General features: G+C 46.2%; 2 protein-coding genes across 4 annotated transcripts in view; one reads left to right on the top strand and one right to left on the bottom strand.

The window, feature by feature from the left end:
- Nucleotides 1-10,031, bottom strand: part of zmym2 (zinc finger, MYM-type 2) — a 172,936-nt gene extending 162,905 nt beyond the window's left edge. Inside the window, exon 1 of the mRNA XM_070892189.1 lies at nucleotides 9,986-10,031. The gene's annotated coding sequence lies outside the window, so the exon portion shown is untranslated. The remainder of the gene's footprint in view (nucleotides 1-9,985) is intronic.
- A 540-nt stretch (nucleotides 10,032-10,571) lies between these two features.
- Nucleotides 10,572-20,941, top strand: part of LOC139275140 (paraspeckle component 1-like) — a 126,453-nt gene continuing 116,083 nt past the window's right edge. For 2 of the 3 annotated variants that reach the window (XM_070892188.1, XM_070892187.1), the window contains exon 1: nucleotides 10,573-11,027. In XM_070892188.1, coding sequence (XP_070748289.1) covers nucleotides 10,713-11,027 — 315 coding nt within the window. In that variant the 5' untranslated portion in view covers nucleotides 10,573-10,712. Of the gene's footprint in view, nucleotides 11,028-20,941 lie in introns of all 3 variants that reach the window. The other variant, XR_011595677.1, reaches the window with a different exon arrangement.

The following is a 20,941-nucleotide window of genomic DNA, read 5'->3' as shown; positions in this document are numbered from 1 at the left end:
ATTTTTCACGGTCAAATAAATGTTGGTATGTTGTCCTAGTTCTAGCGACCCCACCAGAACCGTAATCTATTTTCTTGCTACCCTTTAATAACTATCTTCAAGTGTTTAGCTAATTCTTCATGTTGTGATTGACTCAGCTTTAGTACCAGTTTTAAATCATTCCATATCCTAGTAACATGAGGAAAAATCTGTCTAACCTTTCTTTTTGTACAGTAATTAAAGATGGTCACGATTATTGCATCTCTAAGATCTCCCGGCAAATCCTGCAATTCCCCTGGGAGGACAGACGCACCAACGTCAGTGTTCTCGATCAGGCCAACGTCCCCAGCATCGAAGCACCGACCAGACTCGACCAACTCCGTTGGGCGGGCCACATTGTTCGCATGCCTGACACAAGACTCCCAAAGCAAGCGCTCTACTCAAACCCCTACACAGCAAGCGAGCCCCAGGTGGGCAGAGGAAACGTTTCAAGGACACCCTCAAAGCCTCCTTGATAAAATGCAACATCCCCACCGACACCTGGGAGTCCCTGGCCAAAGACTGCCCTAATTGGAGGAAAAGCATCCGGGAGGGGGCTGAGCACCGAGTCTCGTCACTGAGAGCATGCAGGCAGCGGAAGGAGCGTGCGGCAAACCAGACTCCCCACCCACCCTTTCCTTCAACAACTGCCTGTCCCACCTGTGACAGAGACTGTAATTCCCATATTGGACTGTCCAGTCACTCAAGAACTCACTTTGGAGTGGAAGCAAGTCTTCCTCGATTTTGAGGGACTGCCTATGACGATGATGATAGTAATTAGGGGTACATAGTGGTTATGTTACTGAATTAATAACCCAAGGATCTGCATTAATTATCCAGAGACGAGTGTTCAAATCTCACCATGGCCGCTGAGGAATTTAAATTCAGTTAATTAAATAAATCTGGAATAAAAAACTAGCATCAGTTATAGCACTGGAGAGGGATGATGTAGTGGAGTGGTTAAAGACAGAATCTATTTGGTTAGGATTAAGGAACAATAGAGGAGCTATTATGCTACTGGGTGTATACTATAAGCCATCAAATATTGGGAAGGAGATAGAGGAACAATTGTGTAGGCAAATTACAGAACGATGCAAGATCGAGAGTAGATAATAGGTGTTGTATATCTAAAGCATGCACTCCCATGTTCCGCCACCAGGGAGTGCATCCCCCGAAGTCCCAAGGGATCCCAGCATCCCTTGGGAGCACTGTATATAAGCCGGCCCCCAAGGTGTGTTCCTCACTCTGGAGTGTCTTAATAAAGACTGAGGTCACTGTTACTTTAACCTCCCTGTGTTAGGAACACAACAACTAGCGATGATTATACAAATCCAATGCAAAGATGCAGCAAACTGTGGGCACCCTGGAGAAGTTCTCGGAGGGTGAGGACTGGGAAACCTATGTCGAACGGCTAGACCAGTACTTTGTAGCCAACGAGCTGGACGGAGAAGGAAGCACTGCAAAAAGGAGCGCGGTCCTCCTCATGGTCTGCAGGGCACTGACCTACAGCCTCATGAAGAATCTTCTGGCTCCAGTGAAACCCACAGATAAGTCATATGAGGAGCTGTGTACACTGGTTCGGGAGCATCTTAACCAGAGGGAGAGCGTGCTGATGACGAGGTATCGGTTCTACAAGTGCCAGCTATCTGAAGGTCAGGAAATGGCAAGCTACGTCGCTGAGCTAAGGCCAATGTGCGTTTGATGGCTACCTGGAGCAGATGCTCAGAGACTTTTTTGTACTGGGCATTGGCCACGAGACCATCCTATGATAAATTTTGACTGTGGAGACACCGACCCTCCGAACCATTGCGATAGCACAAGCGTTGATGTCTACCAGTGATAACACCAAACAAATCTCTCAGCACACAAGTGCAAGCAATGTTCATAAATTAACTAGAACTGTTTTGTGAGCAGAAATGTACAGGGCAGAAACCATGAGTCTGCAACTGTCAGCAGGCCTCAGGTGACCCAGATAACTCAGAGTCCACAGCAATGAATGAATGTGAGGATGTGTACAGAAGGATTGTGAATGTGGCAGAGGGATGGAGATAGAGAATCATGGGAAAATAGCTAAAGAAATGTCAAGATGCAGACAGTTGCAGAATCAACAGAAAAAAAGGGGTTACTGAGAGTTGAGGTTAAACACGGGTCACGGGAAAGAAAAAGCAATCATAGATAGGAGAAGGTAACGTAATGGTTTTCACTAATAAGGAGGGGAGAATAAAGTAATGCTTTTTACTGATAAGAGGGAAATAGGTTTTACTGATAAAGAAGAAGAATTTAATGAGGCTATAAACAAGCTGACCTCAGGGCCAGCTCTAATTAGGAGACCTCCTCGTCTGCCATTGGACATACTCGGGGGGAGGAAGAAAGGGAGTGGACAGACCAAGTGCTAATCAAATGTGTTATGTTTTGAAAATGTATAACTACTGTGCTTTTCGCGCTGTAAAGGGGCTTGTCCAGAGGAAGGTAAACAGGCTCTGATTGAGAGTGTTCCTTTGTCTTGACAAGTCCCGGCCGGAGAATCTTCAATAAAGGTCTTTTACAGAAAAGGCAGGAAGATGTTCGCGTCAGTGTATTCGCTGAAACAGATTGAGGGAAAAAGAATCCATATTATCAAATGCAAGGCAATTCACACCTTGTTGGCATTGTGGAGGCTTCCATTCAGCCTATTTATGCCGCTTCAAAGGGTATGTTTGCAAGAGCTGTGGAACAATGGGGCACCTCCGAGTTGCAAGCTCTGCAAAACCTGCTATGCACCACGTGGCAGAGGAAGATCAGTCCATGGTGGATCAAAGCAATTTCAAGCCTCAGAGGAGGCAGATGCTGAAGTACATGGGGGTACACACATTTTTGACGAAATGTCCACTTATAATGCTAAATATAAAATTGAATGGCTTATCCGTAACCATGGAACTGGACACTGGCGCTAGCCAATCCATCATGAGTAAAAAGATGTTTGAGAGACTGTGGTGCAACAAGGCACTCAGACCAGCCCTGAGCCCCATCCACACAAAACTGAGAACGTACACCAAAGAGCTTATCACTGTCCTGGGCAGCGCCATGGTCAAGGTCACCTAAGACGGCACGGTGCACGAACTGCCACCCTGGATTGTCCTGGGCGATGGCCCCACACTGCTTGGAAGGAGCTGGCTGGGCAAAGTCCACTGAAACTGGGATGACATCTGAGCGCTATCACATGTCAATGAGGCCTCATGTACCCAGGTTCTTAACATTTTTGAGCCAGGTTTTGGAAACTTTTCCGAGGCGAAGGTGGGAATCCACTTGTTCCCAGAGGCACGACCCATTCACCACAAGGCGCGAGCGGTACCTCACATGATGAGGGAGAGAGTGGAAATCGAGCTGGACAGGCTGCGATGCGAGGGCATCATCTCCCTAGTGGAATTTAGCAAGTGGGCCAGCCTGATTGTTCCAGTACTCAAAAGTGATGGCACGGTCAGGATTTGCGGCGATTATAAAATAACTATTAATCGTTTCTCGCTACAGGACCAATATCCGCTACCTAAGGCAGACAACCTATTTGCGACACTGGCAGGAGGCAAGACGTTCACCATGCTCGACCCGACTTCAGCCTACATGACGCAGGAGCTGGAGGAGTCTTCGAAGGGCCTCACCTGCATCAACACGCACAAGGGACTGTTCATCTACAACAGACTGTTCATCTACAACAGATGCCCGTCTGGAATTCGGTCGGCTGCAGCGATCTTCCAGAGAAACATGGAGAGCCTACTCAAGTCGGTACCACGCACGGTGGTTTTTCAGGATGACATATTGGTCACGGGTCGGGCCACCGTCGAGCACCTACAAAACCTGGAGGAGGTCCTCCAGCGACCGGATTGCGTAGAGCTGCGGCTGAAGAGGTCGAAATACGTCTTCATGGCGACAGAAGTGGAGTTTTTGGGTAGAAAGATCGCAGCGGAAGGCATTCGGCCCACAGACGCCAAGACAGAGGCTATCAGGAATGCGTCCAGGCCACAGAACGTCACGGAGCTGCGGTCATTCCTGGGACTCAACTATTTTGGTAACTTCCTACCGGGGTTAAGCACCCTCTTAGAGCCCCTACATGTGTTATTGTGTAAAGATGAGAACTGGGTATGGGGAAAAAAACCCAAGTAATTGCTTTTGAGAAAGCCAGAAACATTTTATGCTCCAACAAGCTGCTTGTATTGTATAACCCGTGTAAAAGACTTGTGCTAGCATGTGATGCATCGTCGTACGGAGTCGGGTGTGTATTATAACAAGCTAATGTTGCGGGGAAGTTGCAACCTGTCGCCTATGCCTCCAGGAGCTTGTCTAAGGCCGAGAGCGCCTACAGCATGATTGAGAAAGCGTGTGTGTTCAGGGTAAAGAAAATGCATCAGAACCTGTTTGGCCTCAAATTTGAGCTGGAAACCGATCACAAGCCCCTCATATCCCTGTTTACTGAAAACAAGGGGATAAATATTAATGCCTCAGCCCGCATACAAAGGTGGGCACACGCGCTATCAGCGTATAACTATACCATCTGCCACAGGCCAGGCACAGAGAACTGTGCGGATGCTCTCAGTTGGCTACCATTGCCCACCACGGGGGGATGGAAATGGCACAGTCTGCAAACTTGTTGATGGCGGCGCAGCCTGCAGACTTGTTGATGGTCATGGAAGAGTTTGAAAATGGTAAATCACCTGTCATGGCCCGCCAGTTTAGGACTTGGACCAGCCAAGATCCTCTGCTGTCCCTAGTAAAAAAATGTGTACTGCATGGGAGCTGGGCCAGCATCCCCGTTGAAATGCAAGAGCTAATCAAGCCGTTCCAGCGGCAAAAGGACGAGCTGTCCATTCAGGCAGACTGCCTGTTGTAGGGTAACCACGTAGTGCTACCCAAAAAGGGCAGGGAGACGTTCATCTCGCATCTCCACAGCACACACCTGGGTATAGTAATGATGAAAGCAATAGCCAAATCCCACGTGTGGTCCTGGCCCTCGCCCTCCAGACCATGGTTGAGGATCCATGTCGACATTTCTCAGTAAAATGTTCCTGGTGGTAGTGGATGCTTTTTCAAAATGGATTGAATGTGAAATAATGTCGGGAAGCACTGCCACCGCCACCATTGAAAGCCTGAGGGCCATGTTTGCCACCCACGGCCTGCCTGAATACTGGTCAGTGACAACGGGCCATGTTTCACCAGTGCCAAATTTAAAGAATTCATGACCGCAATGGGATCAAACATGTCACCTCGGCCCCGTTTAAACCAGCCTCCAATGGGCAGGCAGAGCGGGCAGTACAAACAATCAGAGTCTTAAACGAGTCACAGAAGGCTCACTCCAAACCCGCCTGTCCAGAGTACTGCTCAGCTACCGCACGAGACCCCACTCGCTCACAGGGGTGCCCCCAGCTGAGCTACTCATGAAAAGGACACTTAAAACCAGACTGTCGCTGGTTCACCCCAACCTGCATGATCAGGTAGAGAGCAGGTGGCAGCAACAAAATGTAAACGATGGTCGCGCCACTGTGTCATGGGAAATTGATCTGAATGACCCTGTGTATGTGCTAAACTATGGACATGGTCCCAAGTGGATTGCGGGCACGTTGATAGCTAAAGAAGGGAGTTGGGTGTTTGTCGTCAAACTAGACGAAGGACAAATTTGCAGAATGCACCTGGACCAAACGAGGCTGCGGTTCACAGACTGCCCTGAACAACCCACAGCAGACACCACCTTTTCCGAGCCCACAACACACACACCCAAAGGATCAACACCACCACCCCGGACCAGGAAATCGAGTTCATCACGGCCAGGCTCACCCAGCAGCCCTGCAGGGCCAACAACACGCCGGCCCAGCGAGGGCACAGCCAACACACCAGAACAGACATTTGTATTGAGGCGGTCCACCAGGGAAAGAAAGGCTCCCGACCGCCTCACCTTGTAAATAGTTTTCACTTTGACTTTGTGGGGGGGGGGGGGGGAGAACGGGAGGAGTGATGTTGTGTATCTATAAAGCATGCAATCCCATGTTCCGCCACCAGGGAGTGCATTCTCTGAAGTCCCAAGGGATCCCAGCAACCCTTGGGAGCACTGTATATAAGCCGGCCCCTAAGGAGTGTCTTAATAAAAAATGAGGTCACTATTACTTTAACCTCCCTGTGTGCAGTCTATCTGTGTTAGGAACACAACAATGGGTACTTCAATTATCCTAATATAGAAAGATTTGGATTTATATAGCGCCTTTCACGACCATTTGGACGACATTCCAAAAGTACAGCCAATGAAGTACTTTTGGAATGTAGTCACTGTTATAATGTAGGAAACGCAGCAGCCAATTTGCATACAAGCAAACTCCCACAAACAGCAATGTGATAATGACCAGATGATCTGTTTTTTGTTATGTTGATTGAAGGATAAAAATAGACTGGGATAGTAACAGTGTAAAGGGCAAAGAGGAGGAATTATTCCTGAAACGTGTACAAGAGAACATTCTAGCCCAACGAGAAAGGAATTAGTACTAGATCTAGTTCTGGGGAATGAAGTGGGGCAAGTGGAGCATTTGGGGAACAGTGATCATATCATCAGGTTTAGAATAGTTATGGAAAAAGGACAAGGAACAGTCAGGCGTACAAAGATTCAATTGGAGGAGCACTACCTTCAGCGAGTTGAAAAAGGATGTGGCCCAGGTGGATTGGAATCAAAAATTGGCAAGCAAAACAGTAATTGAACAATGGAAGGCCTTCACAAAGAGGAGATGGTTTGAGTACAGAATAGAAATATTCCCATGACGAGGAAAGGAACGGCATCCAAAGCTAGAGCTCCCTGAATGACAAAAGAACTAGAGTTTAAAATGAGAGAGAGAGAGAGGCCTATGACAAATGTAATGTTCATAATACAGTAGAGAATCAAGCTGAAAATATAAAGCACAGAGGAAATGTAAAAAAGGAAATAATAGGCTAAATAGATTAACGGTTAACATAAAAGTATTTTATAAAACATTTAAATATTAAAAGGATAATCAAAGAAAGGATAGGTTCAATTAGGGACCAAAAAATGTTCTTGTGGAGGCAGAGGGCATGGCTGAAATACTAAATAAGTACTTGGCATGTGTCTTCAATAACAAAGAGGACGCTGCCAATGTAGCAGTAAAAGAGAAGGTAGTAGCGATATTGGATAGGATAAAAATAGATGGAGAGGAGGTACTTAAAAGGTTGGCAGTCCTCAAAGTAGAAAAGTCACCCGGTCCAGATGGGATGCATGCTAGGTTGCTGAAAGATCTAAGGGTTAAAACTGTGGAGGCTCTGGCCACTATCTTCCAATCCTCCTTAGATATGAGGATGGTGCCAGAGGACTGAAAATATCACACCTCGGATAAAAAGAGAGGCAACTACAAGCCAGTCAGCTTAACATCCAGGACAAAAATTTGGAAAAGTATGGACTAATAAATGAAATTCAGTAAGGATTTGTTAAAGGCAAATCGTGCTTGGCTAACTTTGTTGAAGTAACAGAGTGGGTTGATAAGGGTAGTGTGGTTGATGTTGTGTATGTGGACTTTCAAATTACCTGGACTTGGGCATCATTTCAAAGTTTGTAGGCGACACGAAACTGCGTACAGTTCTGCTCGTCATATTATGAAAAGGATATAGAGGCACTGGAGCGGGTACAGAGAAGATTTACAAGGATGATACCAGAAATGCGAGGGTATGCATATCAGGAAAGGATGAACAGGCTGGGTCTCTTTCAGGTGTCCTAATAGAGGTCTTTAAAATTATGAAAGGTTTCGATAGCATAGATATAGAGAGAATGTTTCCTCATGGGAAAGTGCATAACCAGAGGCCATCAATATAAGATAGTCACCAAAAAATCCAATAGGGAATTCAGAAGAAACGTCTTTACCCAAAGAGTGGCGAGAATGTGGAACTCGCTACCACAGGGAATGGTTGAAGTGAATAATAGATGCATTTAAGGGGCGGTTAGATAAGCATATGAAGGGGAAGGGAATAGAGTTATGCTGATAGTTAGATGAGAAAAGATGGGAGAACGCCAGCATGGACTGGTTGGGCCAAATGTCTTGTTTCTGTGTTGTATATCCTATGAAACTTGGAAATGTATTAGAGATTTACCATAATGGTACCAGAGATGACGGGGTGTTATGTGGAGAGACTGGAGAAGCAAGGGTGGTCGTTCTCCTCAGAGCAGAAAAGGGATGAGAGGCATTAGGTGTTCAAAATCATGAAGGGCTTTGATAGAGTAAATGTGGAGAATCGGTTTTCAGTGGCAGAAGTGTCAGTTACCAGGGGACACAGATTTAAGGTGATTGGCAAAAGAACCAGAGGCTTCACAAGAATACCTTTTTTTTTAAAAAAAAACAAGCGAGTTGTTGCAATCTGGAAGCAAATTCAATAATAACTAAAAAAAAAAGGGAATCGATAAGGGCTATGGGAAAAGAGGGGGTGTGGAACGAGATGGTTAGCTCTACCAAAAAGCCAGCATAGGCACGTTGAGCCAAATGGCTTCCTTCTGTGCTGTATCATTCTATCCTTGGTAGGCTCAGGTAATAGAGACCACCCCCCCCTCCTCCCCTCCCTTCCAGATTGAAGGTTTAAGTGATGACTATCAAAGACGTCAAAAATCACGTTTATCTATATCTGTACTTGTATTTAACACTTTACTCAATTATGGATAATAAATACAACCGCGGGGGGGGGGGGAAAGAGATAAGGAAGCGTGTACTGAAGTATATGTTCCTCGGCAAGGAAAATATGTGGTTCATTTCATTGAAAGTGGTCACGACCGAATTTGGCTTCATTTCAAACACACAACACAATTCAGTAACGCATCACAGAATACGTCATTTCAGTACGTTTAAGAGATTTAATTCCAATTTACTGTTACACAATTGGGAAAGGCGGCTGCAAACACAATGTTATTTTATTATTCTGAAATATTGCTTTTTGGTTTAAGGTTAGCGATTCGACAGATGGCAAGCTTCTCTGCAACCACAATATGGACTAACAAAGACCGTCAAAACAGGGTGCTGAACCGCTTTGCATACGTAAAACCCAAGGAGGGACTGAATCGAGGACAGTGGCTAATCCTAAAATCTGGGCTGGATTCTTCTCTGAACTCGTTTCAATCCCCACCCCCTCTTTCTCAAAAAAAGTTAACGCATCGATTTCAATAAACACTACCCAATTGGTAATAAAGGAGGTTGCATTACTTTATTTTCGTGGTTGAGAGGAGGAATTAAGAAAACGAGAACTCATCCCAGTTAAGAGATTAGCACCAATCTCCGCGAGGTTCCCTTCCCTCCACCCCCAACCGCTCCGCCTTGAACGCACGTACCAAGCTCGCTTGTGGCTAGCGTCGGTGCGTTTCGCTATTCACACCCACAATGCCCGCGGGAAAATCCGGGATTAGCAACCCAAGGAAATGGGGGGGTTAAAAAGGGGGAAATTTTAAATCATTAATAATAGAAAAATCAAATAAATGGAAAACAATTCGTCAAAATGTTGAAAAGTACCCCAATGCCACAAAACTATTATGGGGGGGGGGGGAAGGGGGAAACAACAAACAGCTTTTTTTTCAACTGCAGAAGAAACCAAAGAAAAAAAAATACCCCCTTTGCTCCATAAAAATACTTTGGGTTTCTCGTTTATTTGGGGTACATGCGGATTACTAAAAAGGTATAAAATTCCCAAAGGAAAGACATTTTTCCCAAGACTGCCCCCCACCATCCCTCGCGGGTTTACCCCCTTCGTTGCGGTACTAGCGCACGTCCGCCATTAGAGAGCGACCGAAACAATACGTGAGGGGGATTAAAAAGGGAAAATTAGAGGCGGGACAAGTTAAACTTTACTCAATTAACCATTATTTTCACTGATGGAATCCTAAAGCTGCCTTTTACATAATTTGACCCCAAAACCGATACAACAATTCAAGAAAAAAAAGGTTAAAGCAGGCATGGTTAATATCACATCTTACCCGATTTCCCAGAGATCCACACCGACCGCACTCGTTCCAGTCCCGGGCTAGACTTGAAGTCACTCTAACTTGATAATCCAAGTCCCGCCTTTGACGCACACTGGTTGGTCAATTGCTCGTTCTTCGCGTGTGAAAGGCAGTATCGCGACGCCTGTGTGGTTGTGGGCTTTGTCAATCTCTGTGACGGCATCGCCGTTCCGTCATCACATTAGGTTGCCGCGCAGCGTTATAGCACATTGCTTATGCTTCTCGACGCAAGAGGGCGCTGTGTGATTGGCAGAGAAATAAGTGGAGATATATCAAAAACAAATAACTTATCAATTTAATTTTTTATAAGTCACGGGGAAAAATAAATTTGATGGGCGAAGTTTTTTTAAGGAGAGTCAAAAAATGTTTTTTTCAACGGTCTGAACGGAACTGGAAAAACGAGGCAATGATTGATGGGAATTGTGGTTCAAATGGAAATTCCTTTTTAAAGAGCCACAGCTAACGGCGGTGAGAGGAGAAAGCCTGGAAGACCCACAGTGCAATGCGCGGCGGGCAGAGCGGCCTTAACTGACAGTGTTTTGTATGACGTCACTCAGGTTCAAGCGTTTGGAGGCTGTGCTGTGGGAGCCATTTTGAGTGTGAATGCGGGCAGTATTGTCGTTGTCACTTCTCCCCAATAATCAGATTCCTTTTAAAATTTCAAAGCTTTCTTATAATCGGCTTCAAATAGCTGTCGGAAATGCAATCAAATCAGATTAACCGAAATTTGAAGCAAGTGCAATTGGAGAACAGCCGTAATTCTCCAGCAAAAAGAGACTATGACACGGCGGATCTGGAAAGAACCATGACTGGCGAAGATGGTGAAGCGCTGACAGTAGACATCAAAAATTTCCGCAGGCCGGGAGAGAAAACGTACACTCAGCGATGCAGGCTCTTCGTTGGCAACTTACCGACTGATATCACGGAAGAAGATTTCAAGAAACTGTTCCAAAAATATGGGGAGCCGTCCGAGGTTTTTATCAACCGGGACCGCGGGTTCGGCTTCATTCGGTTGGTGAGTTGAGCATGTGTTCGTTCCCTCAATCCTAGGCGCCATGTTTTTCCACATCGCTTCAATCTCTGATTTAGATGCTGGATCACATATGGGAAACTAAAAATGCAGTTGCACCCTAGGCCAGAAATCTGATCACCCTTTGCTGAATGTATTTTTTTTCAAATTACGAAATTAATGTTTCGATTAACTTCCTGGGTGTTTTACATTTATCAGTCGAGATGTTTAGCGTCGCTGATGGTTTTGGCTGAGATGCAGTTTTTATGGATTAAAAGCTCTCCCCAAATGCGTTTGTTTTGTTGATGAATTTTTGTATTGAGTACTGTATTATGTCTTCAGAATTTAAGTTGGATCGGAAAAGTGAGATGCTCGTTTGGCACGTTTTGGCATCGTCGCGCTTGCCAATATTGAGTAGAAAAATTCAAATGAATTGTGGCTTGCAAACAGCTGTAAACACGTCTTTGGCAGTCGTATTATAAAGTGTTTCTGTGCAACGGAATTGTAAAACAAAGAAAGCATTGGCATTAACTTGTAAGCGTCCTCCAGTAGAGCATTGAATGAAAGGATGAATTGAATTTACTGAAATAGTTTTGTGGCGATAAGGTTTCAGAAGCAGCGCATAACGTATGCATCACCGGCCGTAATCGATTCTCGATGAACAGAAGGCTGAGAATTCAATGCATTCACAAATGCCCACCCAATAATCCAAGTGAATAAAACATTTCAGTGTCTTCACTTTTTTTTTGAGTCGTTAACCTCATCAGTATTGAATGAAACAACATCTGAGTTAACGAGATCAAAAATTAAAACTTGCATTTAAATAGCGCCTTTCAAGATCACCGGACATCTCAAAGCGATTTTTCAGCCAATGAAGTACTTTTGGAATGTAGTCACTGGTGTAATGTGGGAAATGCGGCAGTCAATTTGCGCACAACAGGCACCCGCAAATAGCAATGTGGTGATGAGCAGATAATCTGTTTTTGCTATGTTGATTGAGGGATAAATATTGCCAGGATACTGGGGATAACCCCGCTACTCTTCTTTGAAATAGTGCCATGCGATCTTTTACGTCCATCTGAGGGAGTAGACGGGACTTTGGTTTAACGTTTCACCTGAAAGATGGCACCTCTGACAGTGCATCACTCCCTCAGCACTGGACTGGAGTGTCAACCTAGATTTATGTGCTCAAGTTCCTGGAATGGGACTTGAACCCACAACCTTCTGACTCAGGCGAGTGTGCTTCCCACTGAGCCACAGCTGACAGTTATGACGAGTACTGTGTACAATTCTGGTCACAGTAAAGAGGATTATTATAAAGAGGATATCGAGATACTGGAGAGGGTGTAGTAAATAAAGATTTGCAAAAATGATACCAGAAACTCTGAGCTTGCACCCATCAGGAAAGGATGAATAGGCTGGGTCTCTTTTCTCTTGACTCCATGTTATTACACAGTACTATTTGCACAGTACTATATGTAATGTGATTTACAGATTGTACTAAACTACCTTGAAATGAAATGTACGCTCGTGCATTGGATGCTGACAGCAGTTCCATACAAATGAATTGTATGGAATTGCTGACCGTAAGGTACTGAACTATTTTTCCAGTGTATTGTGAGTTGGTCACACTGCAGGTAAAGAGTACACAGCCAGATAGGGAATGGGTGACCAACAGGAAGAGTAGAGCAAGGAAGGTAGGGCAGGGGTCCCCTGCAGTCATCCCTCTGCAAAACCGCTTTGGGTACTGTTGAGCGGGATGACTCATCAGGGGGAGAGCAGCAGCAGCAGCAGCCTGGCTCTACTGCACAGGAGGGCAGGAAAAAGAGTGGGAGAGCTATAGTGATAGGGGATTCAATTGTAAGGGGAATAGATGGGTGTTTCTGCGGCCGCAACCGAGACTTCAGGATGGTATGTTGTCTCCCTGGTGCAAGGGTCAAGGATGTCTCGGAGCGGGTGCAGGACATTGTGAAAAGGGAGGGTGAACAGCCAGTTGTCGTGGTGCATATAGGTACCAACGATATAGGTAAAAAACGGGATGAGGTCCTACGAGACGAATTTAGGGAGCTAGGAGCTAAATTTAAAAAGTAGGACCTCAAAAATAGTAATCTCAGGATTGCTACCAATGCCACGTGCTAGTCAGAGTAGGAATCGCAGGATAGCTCAGGTGAATACGTGGCTTGGGGAGTAGTGCAGAAGGGAGGGATTCAAATTCCTGGGGCATTGGAACCGATTCTGGGGGAGGTGGGACCAGTACAAACCGGACGGTCTGCACCTGGGCAGGACCGGATTCAATGTCCTAGTGGGAGTGTTTGCTAGTGCTGTTGGGGAGGAGTTAAATTAATATGGCAGGGGGATGGGAACCTATGCAGGGAGGCAGAAGGAAATAAAAGGGAGACAGAGGCAAAAGATAGAAAGGAGAAGAGTAAAAGCGGAGGGCAGAGAAACCCAAGGCAAAAAACAAAAAGGGCCACATTGCAGCAAAATTCTAAAGGGGAAAAAGTGTGATAAAAAGACAAGCTTGAAGGCTCTGTGCCTCAATACGAGGAGTATTCGGCATAAGGTGGACGAATTAACTGTGCAGATAGCAGCTAATTGATATGATGTAATTGGCATCACAGAAACATGGCTCCAGGTTGACCAAGGCTGGGAACTCAACATCCAGGGGTATTCAGCATTTAGGAAAGATAGACAGAAAGGAAAAGGAGGCGGGGTGGTGTTACTGGTTAAAGAGGAAATTCATGCAATAGTAAGGAAGGACATTGGCTTGGATGATGTGGAATCGGTATGGGTGGAGCTACGGAATACCAAAGGGCAAAAAACGCTGGTGGGAGTTGTGTACAGATCACCAAACAGTAGTAGTGAGGTTGGGGATAGCATCAAACGAGAAATAAAGGATGTGTGCAATAAAGGTACAGCAGTTATCATGGGTGACTTTAATTTACATATAGATTGGGCTAACCAAACTGGTAGCAATGCGGTGGAGGAGGATTTCCTGGAGTGTATTAGGGATGGTTTTCTTGACCAATATGTCGAGGAACCAAACAGAGAGCTGGCCATCCTAGACTGGGTGATGTGTAATGAGAAGGGACTAATTAGCAATCTTGTTGTGTGAGGCCCCTTGGGGAAGAGTGGCCATAATATGGTAGAATTCTTTATTAAGATGGAGAGTGACACATATTTAATTCAGAAACTAAGGTCCTGAACTTAAGGAAAGCTAACTTCGATGGCATGAGGCGTGAATTGGCTAAAATAGACTGGCAAAGGATACTTAAAGGGTTGACGGTGGATAGGCAATAGCAAACATTTATAGATCACATGGATGAACTTCAACAAGTGTACATCCCTGTCTGGAGTAAAAACAAAACGGGGAAGGTGGCTCAACGTGACTAACAAGGGAAATTAAGGATAGTGTTAAATCCAAGGAAGAAGTATATAAATTGTCCAGAAAAACAGCAAACCTGAGGACTGGGAGAAATTTAGAATTCAGCAGAGGAGGACAAAGGGTTTCATTAGGAGGGGGAAAATAGAGTACGAGAGGAAGCTTGCCGGGAACATAAAAACCGACTGCAAAAGCTTCTATAGATATGTGAAGAGAAAAAGATTAGTGAAGACAAATGTAGGTCACTTGCAGTCGGACTCAGGTGAAATTATAATGGGGAACAAAGAAATGGCAGACCAATTGAACAAATACTTTGGTTCTGTCTTCACGAAGGAAGACACAAATAACCTTCCGGAGGTACTAGGGGACCGAGGGTCTAGTGAGAAGGAGGAAATGAAGGATATCCTTATTAGGTGGGATATTGGGCCCAAGTTTCCACAGGATAAAAAACGGGCGCCCCTCCGAGCTGGGCACCAGTTTTTCGCGCCTAAAACGGCGCCAGAAAAAAACCGCGCTATTCTCGAGCGCTTTGCAGCTCCTTGTCTGTTTGGTGTGGCGCCCAGGGGGGCGGAGCCTACACTCGCGCCGATTTTGTACGTGGGAGGGGGCGGGTACTATTTAAATTAGTTTTTTTCCTGCCGGCAATGCTGCGCGTTCGCGCATGCTCAGTGTGAAAAAAAAACATTGGCCATTTTTGTAGTTCTTTGTAGCTGTTTTAATTTTTGAAAATTTTTTAATAAAATCACATTGCCATCAGCACTGAGGCTACCCTTCTCACTGTCTCCTTCCCCTCCCTCCCTTCCACAACAACAAACCGCTTTCTCCTCCTCCCCCCCCCCCCCCCCCCCTCCCGCTCAGCGGCAACGAACGGCTGCAGAATTCTCCCTGGCTGAAGCACTTTCACACAGGTAGGAAGATGGTTTATTTAATCTTTTCTTTGCTTATAAATGTTTATTCAGGTTGGAATTATTTGTAGAACTATATATAAGGATTTATTGTAGAATTTAATGAGTTCCCTTCCCCGCCCCCCCCCCCCCCCCCCCCCCCCCACCTCGTTCTGGACGACTAATTTGTAACCTGTGCCTGATTTTTTAATGTGTAGATCAGGTTTTTTCAGTTCTACAAAAATCTTCACTTGCTCCATTCTACTTTAGTTTGGAGTACGTTTTCACTGTGGAAACTTTCAAATCAGGCGTCAGTGGCCGGACACGCCCCCTTTTGAAGAAAAAATTCTGTTCCAAAGTAGAACTGTTCTACCTGACTAGAACTGCAGAAAAAAAAATGTGGAGAATTGCGATTTCTAAGATAGTCCGTTCTCCACCAGTTGCTCCTAAAAATCAGGCGCAAATCATGTGGAAACTTGGGCCCATTGTGTTGGGGAAATTGATGGGATTGAAGGCTGATAAATCCCTGGGGCCTGATTGTCTGCATCCCAGAGTATTTAGGGAAGTGGCCCTAGAAATAGTGGATGCTTGGTGATCATTTTCCAACAGTCTTATCGACTCTGGAGCAGTTCCTATGGACTGGAGGGTAGCTAATGTAACACCACTTTTTAAAAAAGGAGGGAGAGAGAAAACGGGTAATTATAGACCGGTTAGCCTGACATCAGTAGTGGGGAAAATGTTGGAATCAATTATTAAGGATGAAATAGCAGCGCATTTGCAGAGCAGTGATAGGATTGGTCCAAGTCAGCATGGATTTATGAAGGGGAAATCACGCTTGACAAATCTTCTGGAATTTTTTGAGGATGTAACTAGTAGAGTGGACAAGGGAGAACCAGTGGATGTGGTGTATTTGGACTTTCAAAAGGCCTTTGACAAGGTCCCACATAAGAGATTGGTGTGCAAAATCAAAGCACATGGTATTGGGGGTAATGTACTAGCGTAGATAGAGAATTGGTTTGCAGACAGGAAGCAGAGAGTCGGGATAAACGGGCCCTTTTCAGAAAGGGAGGTAGTGACTAGTGGAGTGCCGCAGGGATCAGTGCTGGGACCCCAGCTCTTTACAATATATATAAATGATTTGGATGAAGGAATTGAGTGTACTATCTCCCACGTTTGCAGATGACACTTAACTGGGTGGCGGTGTGAGCTGCGAGGAGGTTGCTAAGAGGTTGCAGGGTGATTTGGACAGGTTAGGTGAGTGGGCAAATGCATGGCAGATGCAGTATAATGTGGATAAATGTGAGGTTATCCACTTTGGTGGCAAAAACACAAAGGCAGAATATTATCTGAATGGCGGAAGATTAGGAAAAGGGGAGGTGCAACGAGACCTGGGTGTCATGGTTCATCAGTCGTTGAAAGTTGGCATGCAGGTGCAGCAGGCGGTGAAGAAGGCCAGTGGCATGTTGGCCTTCATAGCTAGGGGATTTGAGTATAGGAGCAGGGAGGTCTTACTGCAATTGTACAAGGCCTTGGTGAGGCCTCACCTGGAATATTGTGTTCAGTTTTGGTCTCCTAATCTGAGGAAGGACTTTCTTGCTATCGAGGGAGTGCAGCGAAGGTTCACCAGACTGATTCCCGGGATGGCTGGACTGACCTGTGAGGAGAGACTGGATCAACTGGGCCTTTATACACTGGAGTTTAGAAGGATGAGTGGGAATCTCATAGAAACGTATAATATTCTGATGGGATGGGACAGGTTTGATGTGGGAAGAATGTTCCCGATGTTGGGGGAAGTCCAGAATCAGGGGACACTGTCTTAGGATAAGGGATAGGCCATTTAGGACTGATGAGGAGAAACAACTTCACTCAGAGAGTTGTTAACCTGTGGAATTCCCTACCGCAGAGAGTTGTTGATGCCAGTTCATTGGATATATTCAAGAGGGAGTTAGATATGGCCCTTACGGCTAAAGGGATCAAGGGGTATGGAGAGAAAGTAGGAAAGGGGTACTGAAGTGAATGATCAGCCATGATCGTATTGAATGGTGGTGCAGGCTTGAAGGGCAGAATGGCCTACTCCTGCACCTATTTTCTATGTTTCTATGAAAATTTTATATGAATAAAGTATATTTTTGAAAAAAAAGGATGAATAGGCTGGGTCTCTTTTCTCTTGAAAAGAGAATGCTAATAAAGATCTTTTAAAATTATGAAAGACACACTATCAAAACCTATCTGTACTGCCAAAATGGCTGCCTTGTCTCTGGCTCTCCATTATCACGACCTATTGCTGATTAGTCCCCTTTTGAGGATAAGTCACACCCTGAAGTTTATCTGGAATGTTTAACTGGAACCGCCCAGCCCAAGTCCTGACTGACTTTTCAAATTGTAACTTGATCCATTTTGACTTCAGAAGCCACAGACGATAAATCTCTCCAAAAGCTACCAAGTCCCAGCCAAATTCCCTTACCCCAGCGCAATTTGGAGATCCTCATGCAGTAAATTGAGCTCACAGCGACAGGAGTGTGTTGAGCACTTGGCTTACAGTTGGGGTGAAGATGGAAATGGACTGTGGTTTTAGGGAACAGGGTGCTGTTGTAAAGAACAAGGACCTGTAACTGGTGGTCTTCAATAAGTCCTAGATCCCCAGTGATGACTTCCAACCCCAGATTCCACTTCATACAATTATTTCCAGCACCTTCTGCCATGGAGTTCTCAACAGCATACCTTAATCTAGGCTTCCATTGAGTTGCCGAGTGTATATATAAAGGATGCAACTATTTGTACTAACTGAATGGCAGCCGTTTCTCTGATTGGCTCTCCATTATCCCATGACCTATTGTTGATTGGTCCCCTTGGAGGATAAGCCACACCCTGAAGTTTCTCTGAAATATGTAAATGGGATCGCCCAGCCTGACTTTGCACATTGTAACATGATCCATTTTGACTTCAGAAGTCAGAGAGGACACATCCCTCCCCCAGCCAAAGTCCCTTACCCCAGCATAAGTGCATCTCTCCACCAGCCAAAGTCCCTTACCCCATGACCTTACCCGCTCCCGGCCATATCATCATAGACAGTCCCTTGAAATCGAGGAAGACTTGCTTCCACTCTATAAAAGTGAGTTCTTGGGTGACTGAACAGTCCAAGCTCAAGTTTTCCCAGGAGTTGCTTTTTTTTTGGAGCAACTTGATTTTTTTGGACTATCTTTTTTAGTTGCCATTCTGGCCATTTAATTTGCACCAGTGTAAGTGAGTTAGTTAGGTTTTTTTTTTAGTTTCTTTGTCAAAAGGGGGCGTTCCCAGCCACTTACACCTGTTTTAGGCGTTTGGCCAGCAAATAGTTGCTCCAAAGTAACTTAGGCCAGCGTATGTTGCCACTTCTGTCCGCACAGAAAAACTTTAAAAGCACCAAACGAAGCACAAAAAGTAATAAGCAATTAATTAGCAAATAAAATAGAAGGAACCCTGCACGTAAAGTACCAAGACCAAAGTAATAAGTAATCAATCAATAAACAACAAATAAAAAAAAACAGAAGGAACCCTGCAACTAAAGCACCAAAATCAATCCGGAAATAACAAATAAAAAATAGAAGTCCTACCTTTAAGGAACGTAGCGGGCAGCCGATGAGGGAGCCCATTTGGCCAGGGCCAAGGGCGACGTGCTTCGGGTATCTCCCGCACATGCGCACAGACTCTAGCGCGCACGTGCAGAGGTCTCGGCACTGTTTTCAGCGCCGGGACTTGGCTCCACCCCCAATCCATTGGGCTACGCTGCACCATGACCGAGGAGAGGCTGGATAGCAGCCAGAATATGGACGTCTTTTTTCGGCTTGCATGAAGGCAGACAAAAACGGCGCACCTCAGGTGAGGGCGCCAGAAAAACAGGTTGGGAAAATCTAGCCCATAGTTTCTGACAGTCGTTGAAGGAAAGGGTGGGTGGGAAGACTGGTTTGCCGCACGCTCCTTCCACAGCTTGCGCTTGCTTTTCTGTATGCTCTCGGCGACCAGACTCGGTGCTCAGTGCCCTCCCGGATGCTCTTCCTCCACTTAGGGCGGTCTTTGGCCAGGGACTCCCAGGTGTCAGTGGAGATGTTGCACTTTATCAAGGAGCCTATTATCAGCAAGGGCAGACATCGACGACGAGGTTCAACACCGCCTCCAGTGTGTCAGCGCAGCCTTCGACCACCTGAGGAAGAGAGTGTTCGAAGATCAGGCCCTCAAATCTGGCACCAAGCTCGGGGTCTACAGGGCTGTAGTGATAACCGCCCTCCTATATGGCTCAGAGACGTGGACCATGTACAGTAGACATCTCAAATTGCTGGAGAAATACTACCAATGATGTCTCCACAAGATCCTGCAAATCCCCAGGGAGGACAGACGCACCAACATTGGCGTCCTTGTTCAGGCCAATGTCCCCAGCATCGAAGCACTGACCACACTCGACCAGCTTCGTTGGGCGTGCCACATTGTTCGCATGCCTGATACACGACTCCCAAAACGAGCACACTACTTGGAACTCCTACACGGCGGCCGTGCCCCGGCCATAGATGGGACATTGTGTGCGGATTGTTAACTGGTTTGTTGGGTATAAAGTAAATAGTGACAGTGTTGTGACTTCTGGATTTCATCCACTTCAATGATGTGCCTTGTAACACACGCACTAAGCTTTCCGAGAAATCGGGGGTGGGTGTAAAGAGGGTTGGAAGAACGTGATCCGTCTTCCCTGAGTTCCCCCTCTCCCGCCTTTCGCTCCCCGGGCCTGCGCTCTTTCGCTTCCCAGTCCCAGTCAGTCTCTTTCTTTCTCTTTTTCTCTTTTTCTTCTTTCTTTCTTTCTCTCTCTCTCTCTCTCTCTCTCTCTCTCTCTCTCTCTCTCTCTCTCTCTCTCTCTCTCCTCTCTCTCTCTCCTTTCTCCCCCTCCCTCTCCCTCTCTCCTTTCTCCCCCTCCCTCTCCTCCCCCTCCCTCTCCCTCTCTCCTTTCTCCCCTCCCTCTCCCTCTCTCCTTCTCCTTTCTCCCCCTCTCTCTCCTCTCCTTTCTCTCCCTCCCTCCTCTCCCCTCCCTCTCCCCCTCCCTCTCCTCCCTCCCTCTCCCCTCCCTCTCCCTCTCCCTCCTCTCCCCTCCCTCTCCCCCCTCCCTCTCCCCTCTCCCTCTCCCTCTCTCCCCTCCCCTCTCCCCTCCCCCTCCCCTCCCCTCTCCCTCCCTCTCCCTCTCTCCTTCTCCTCTCCCTCTCCCTCTCTCCTTTCTCCCTCTCTCTCTCCCTCTCTCTCTCCCTCTCCCTCCCCCTCCCCCTCCCCCTCTCCCTCTCCCTCTCCCTCTTTCTCCTTCTCCTTCTTCTCCTTCTCCTTCTTCTCCTTCTCCTTCTCCCTCTCTCCTTTCTCTTTCTCTCCCTCTCCCTCTCTCCTTTCTCCCCCTCCCTCTCTCCTTTTTCTCTTTCTCCCTCTCCCTCTCCCTCTCTCTCTCTCCTTTCTCCCTCTCCCTTTCTCTTCCTCTCCCTCTCTCCTTTCTCTTTCTCCTCCCTCTCCCTCTCCCTCTCTCCTTTCTCCCTCTCTCCTTTCTCCCTCTCTCCTTCTCCCTCTCTCCTTTCTCCCTCTCTCCTTTCTCCCTCTCTCCTTTCTCCCTCTCTCCTTTCTCCCTCTCCCTCTCCCTCTCCCTCTCTCCTTTC

The sequence above is a fragment of the Pristiophorus japonicus genome, chromosome 10, assembly GCF_044704955.1.
Source record: "Pristiophorus japonicus isolate sPriJap1 chromosome 10, sPriJap1.hap1, whole genome shotgun sequence".
NCBI classification, from domain to species: domain Eukaryota; kingdom Metazoa; phylum Chordata; class Chondrichthyes; family Pristiophoridae; genus Pristiophorus; species Pristiophorus japonicus.
This window is presented reverse-complemented; position numbering and strand designations above follow the sequence as displayed.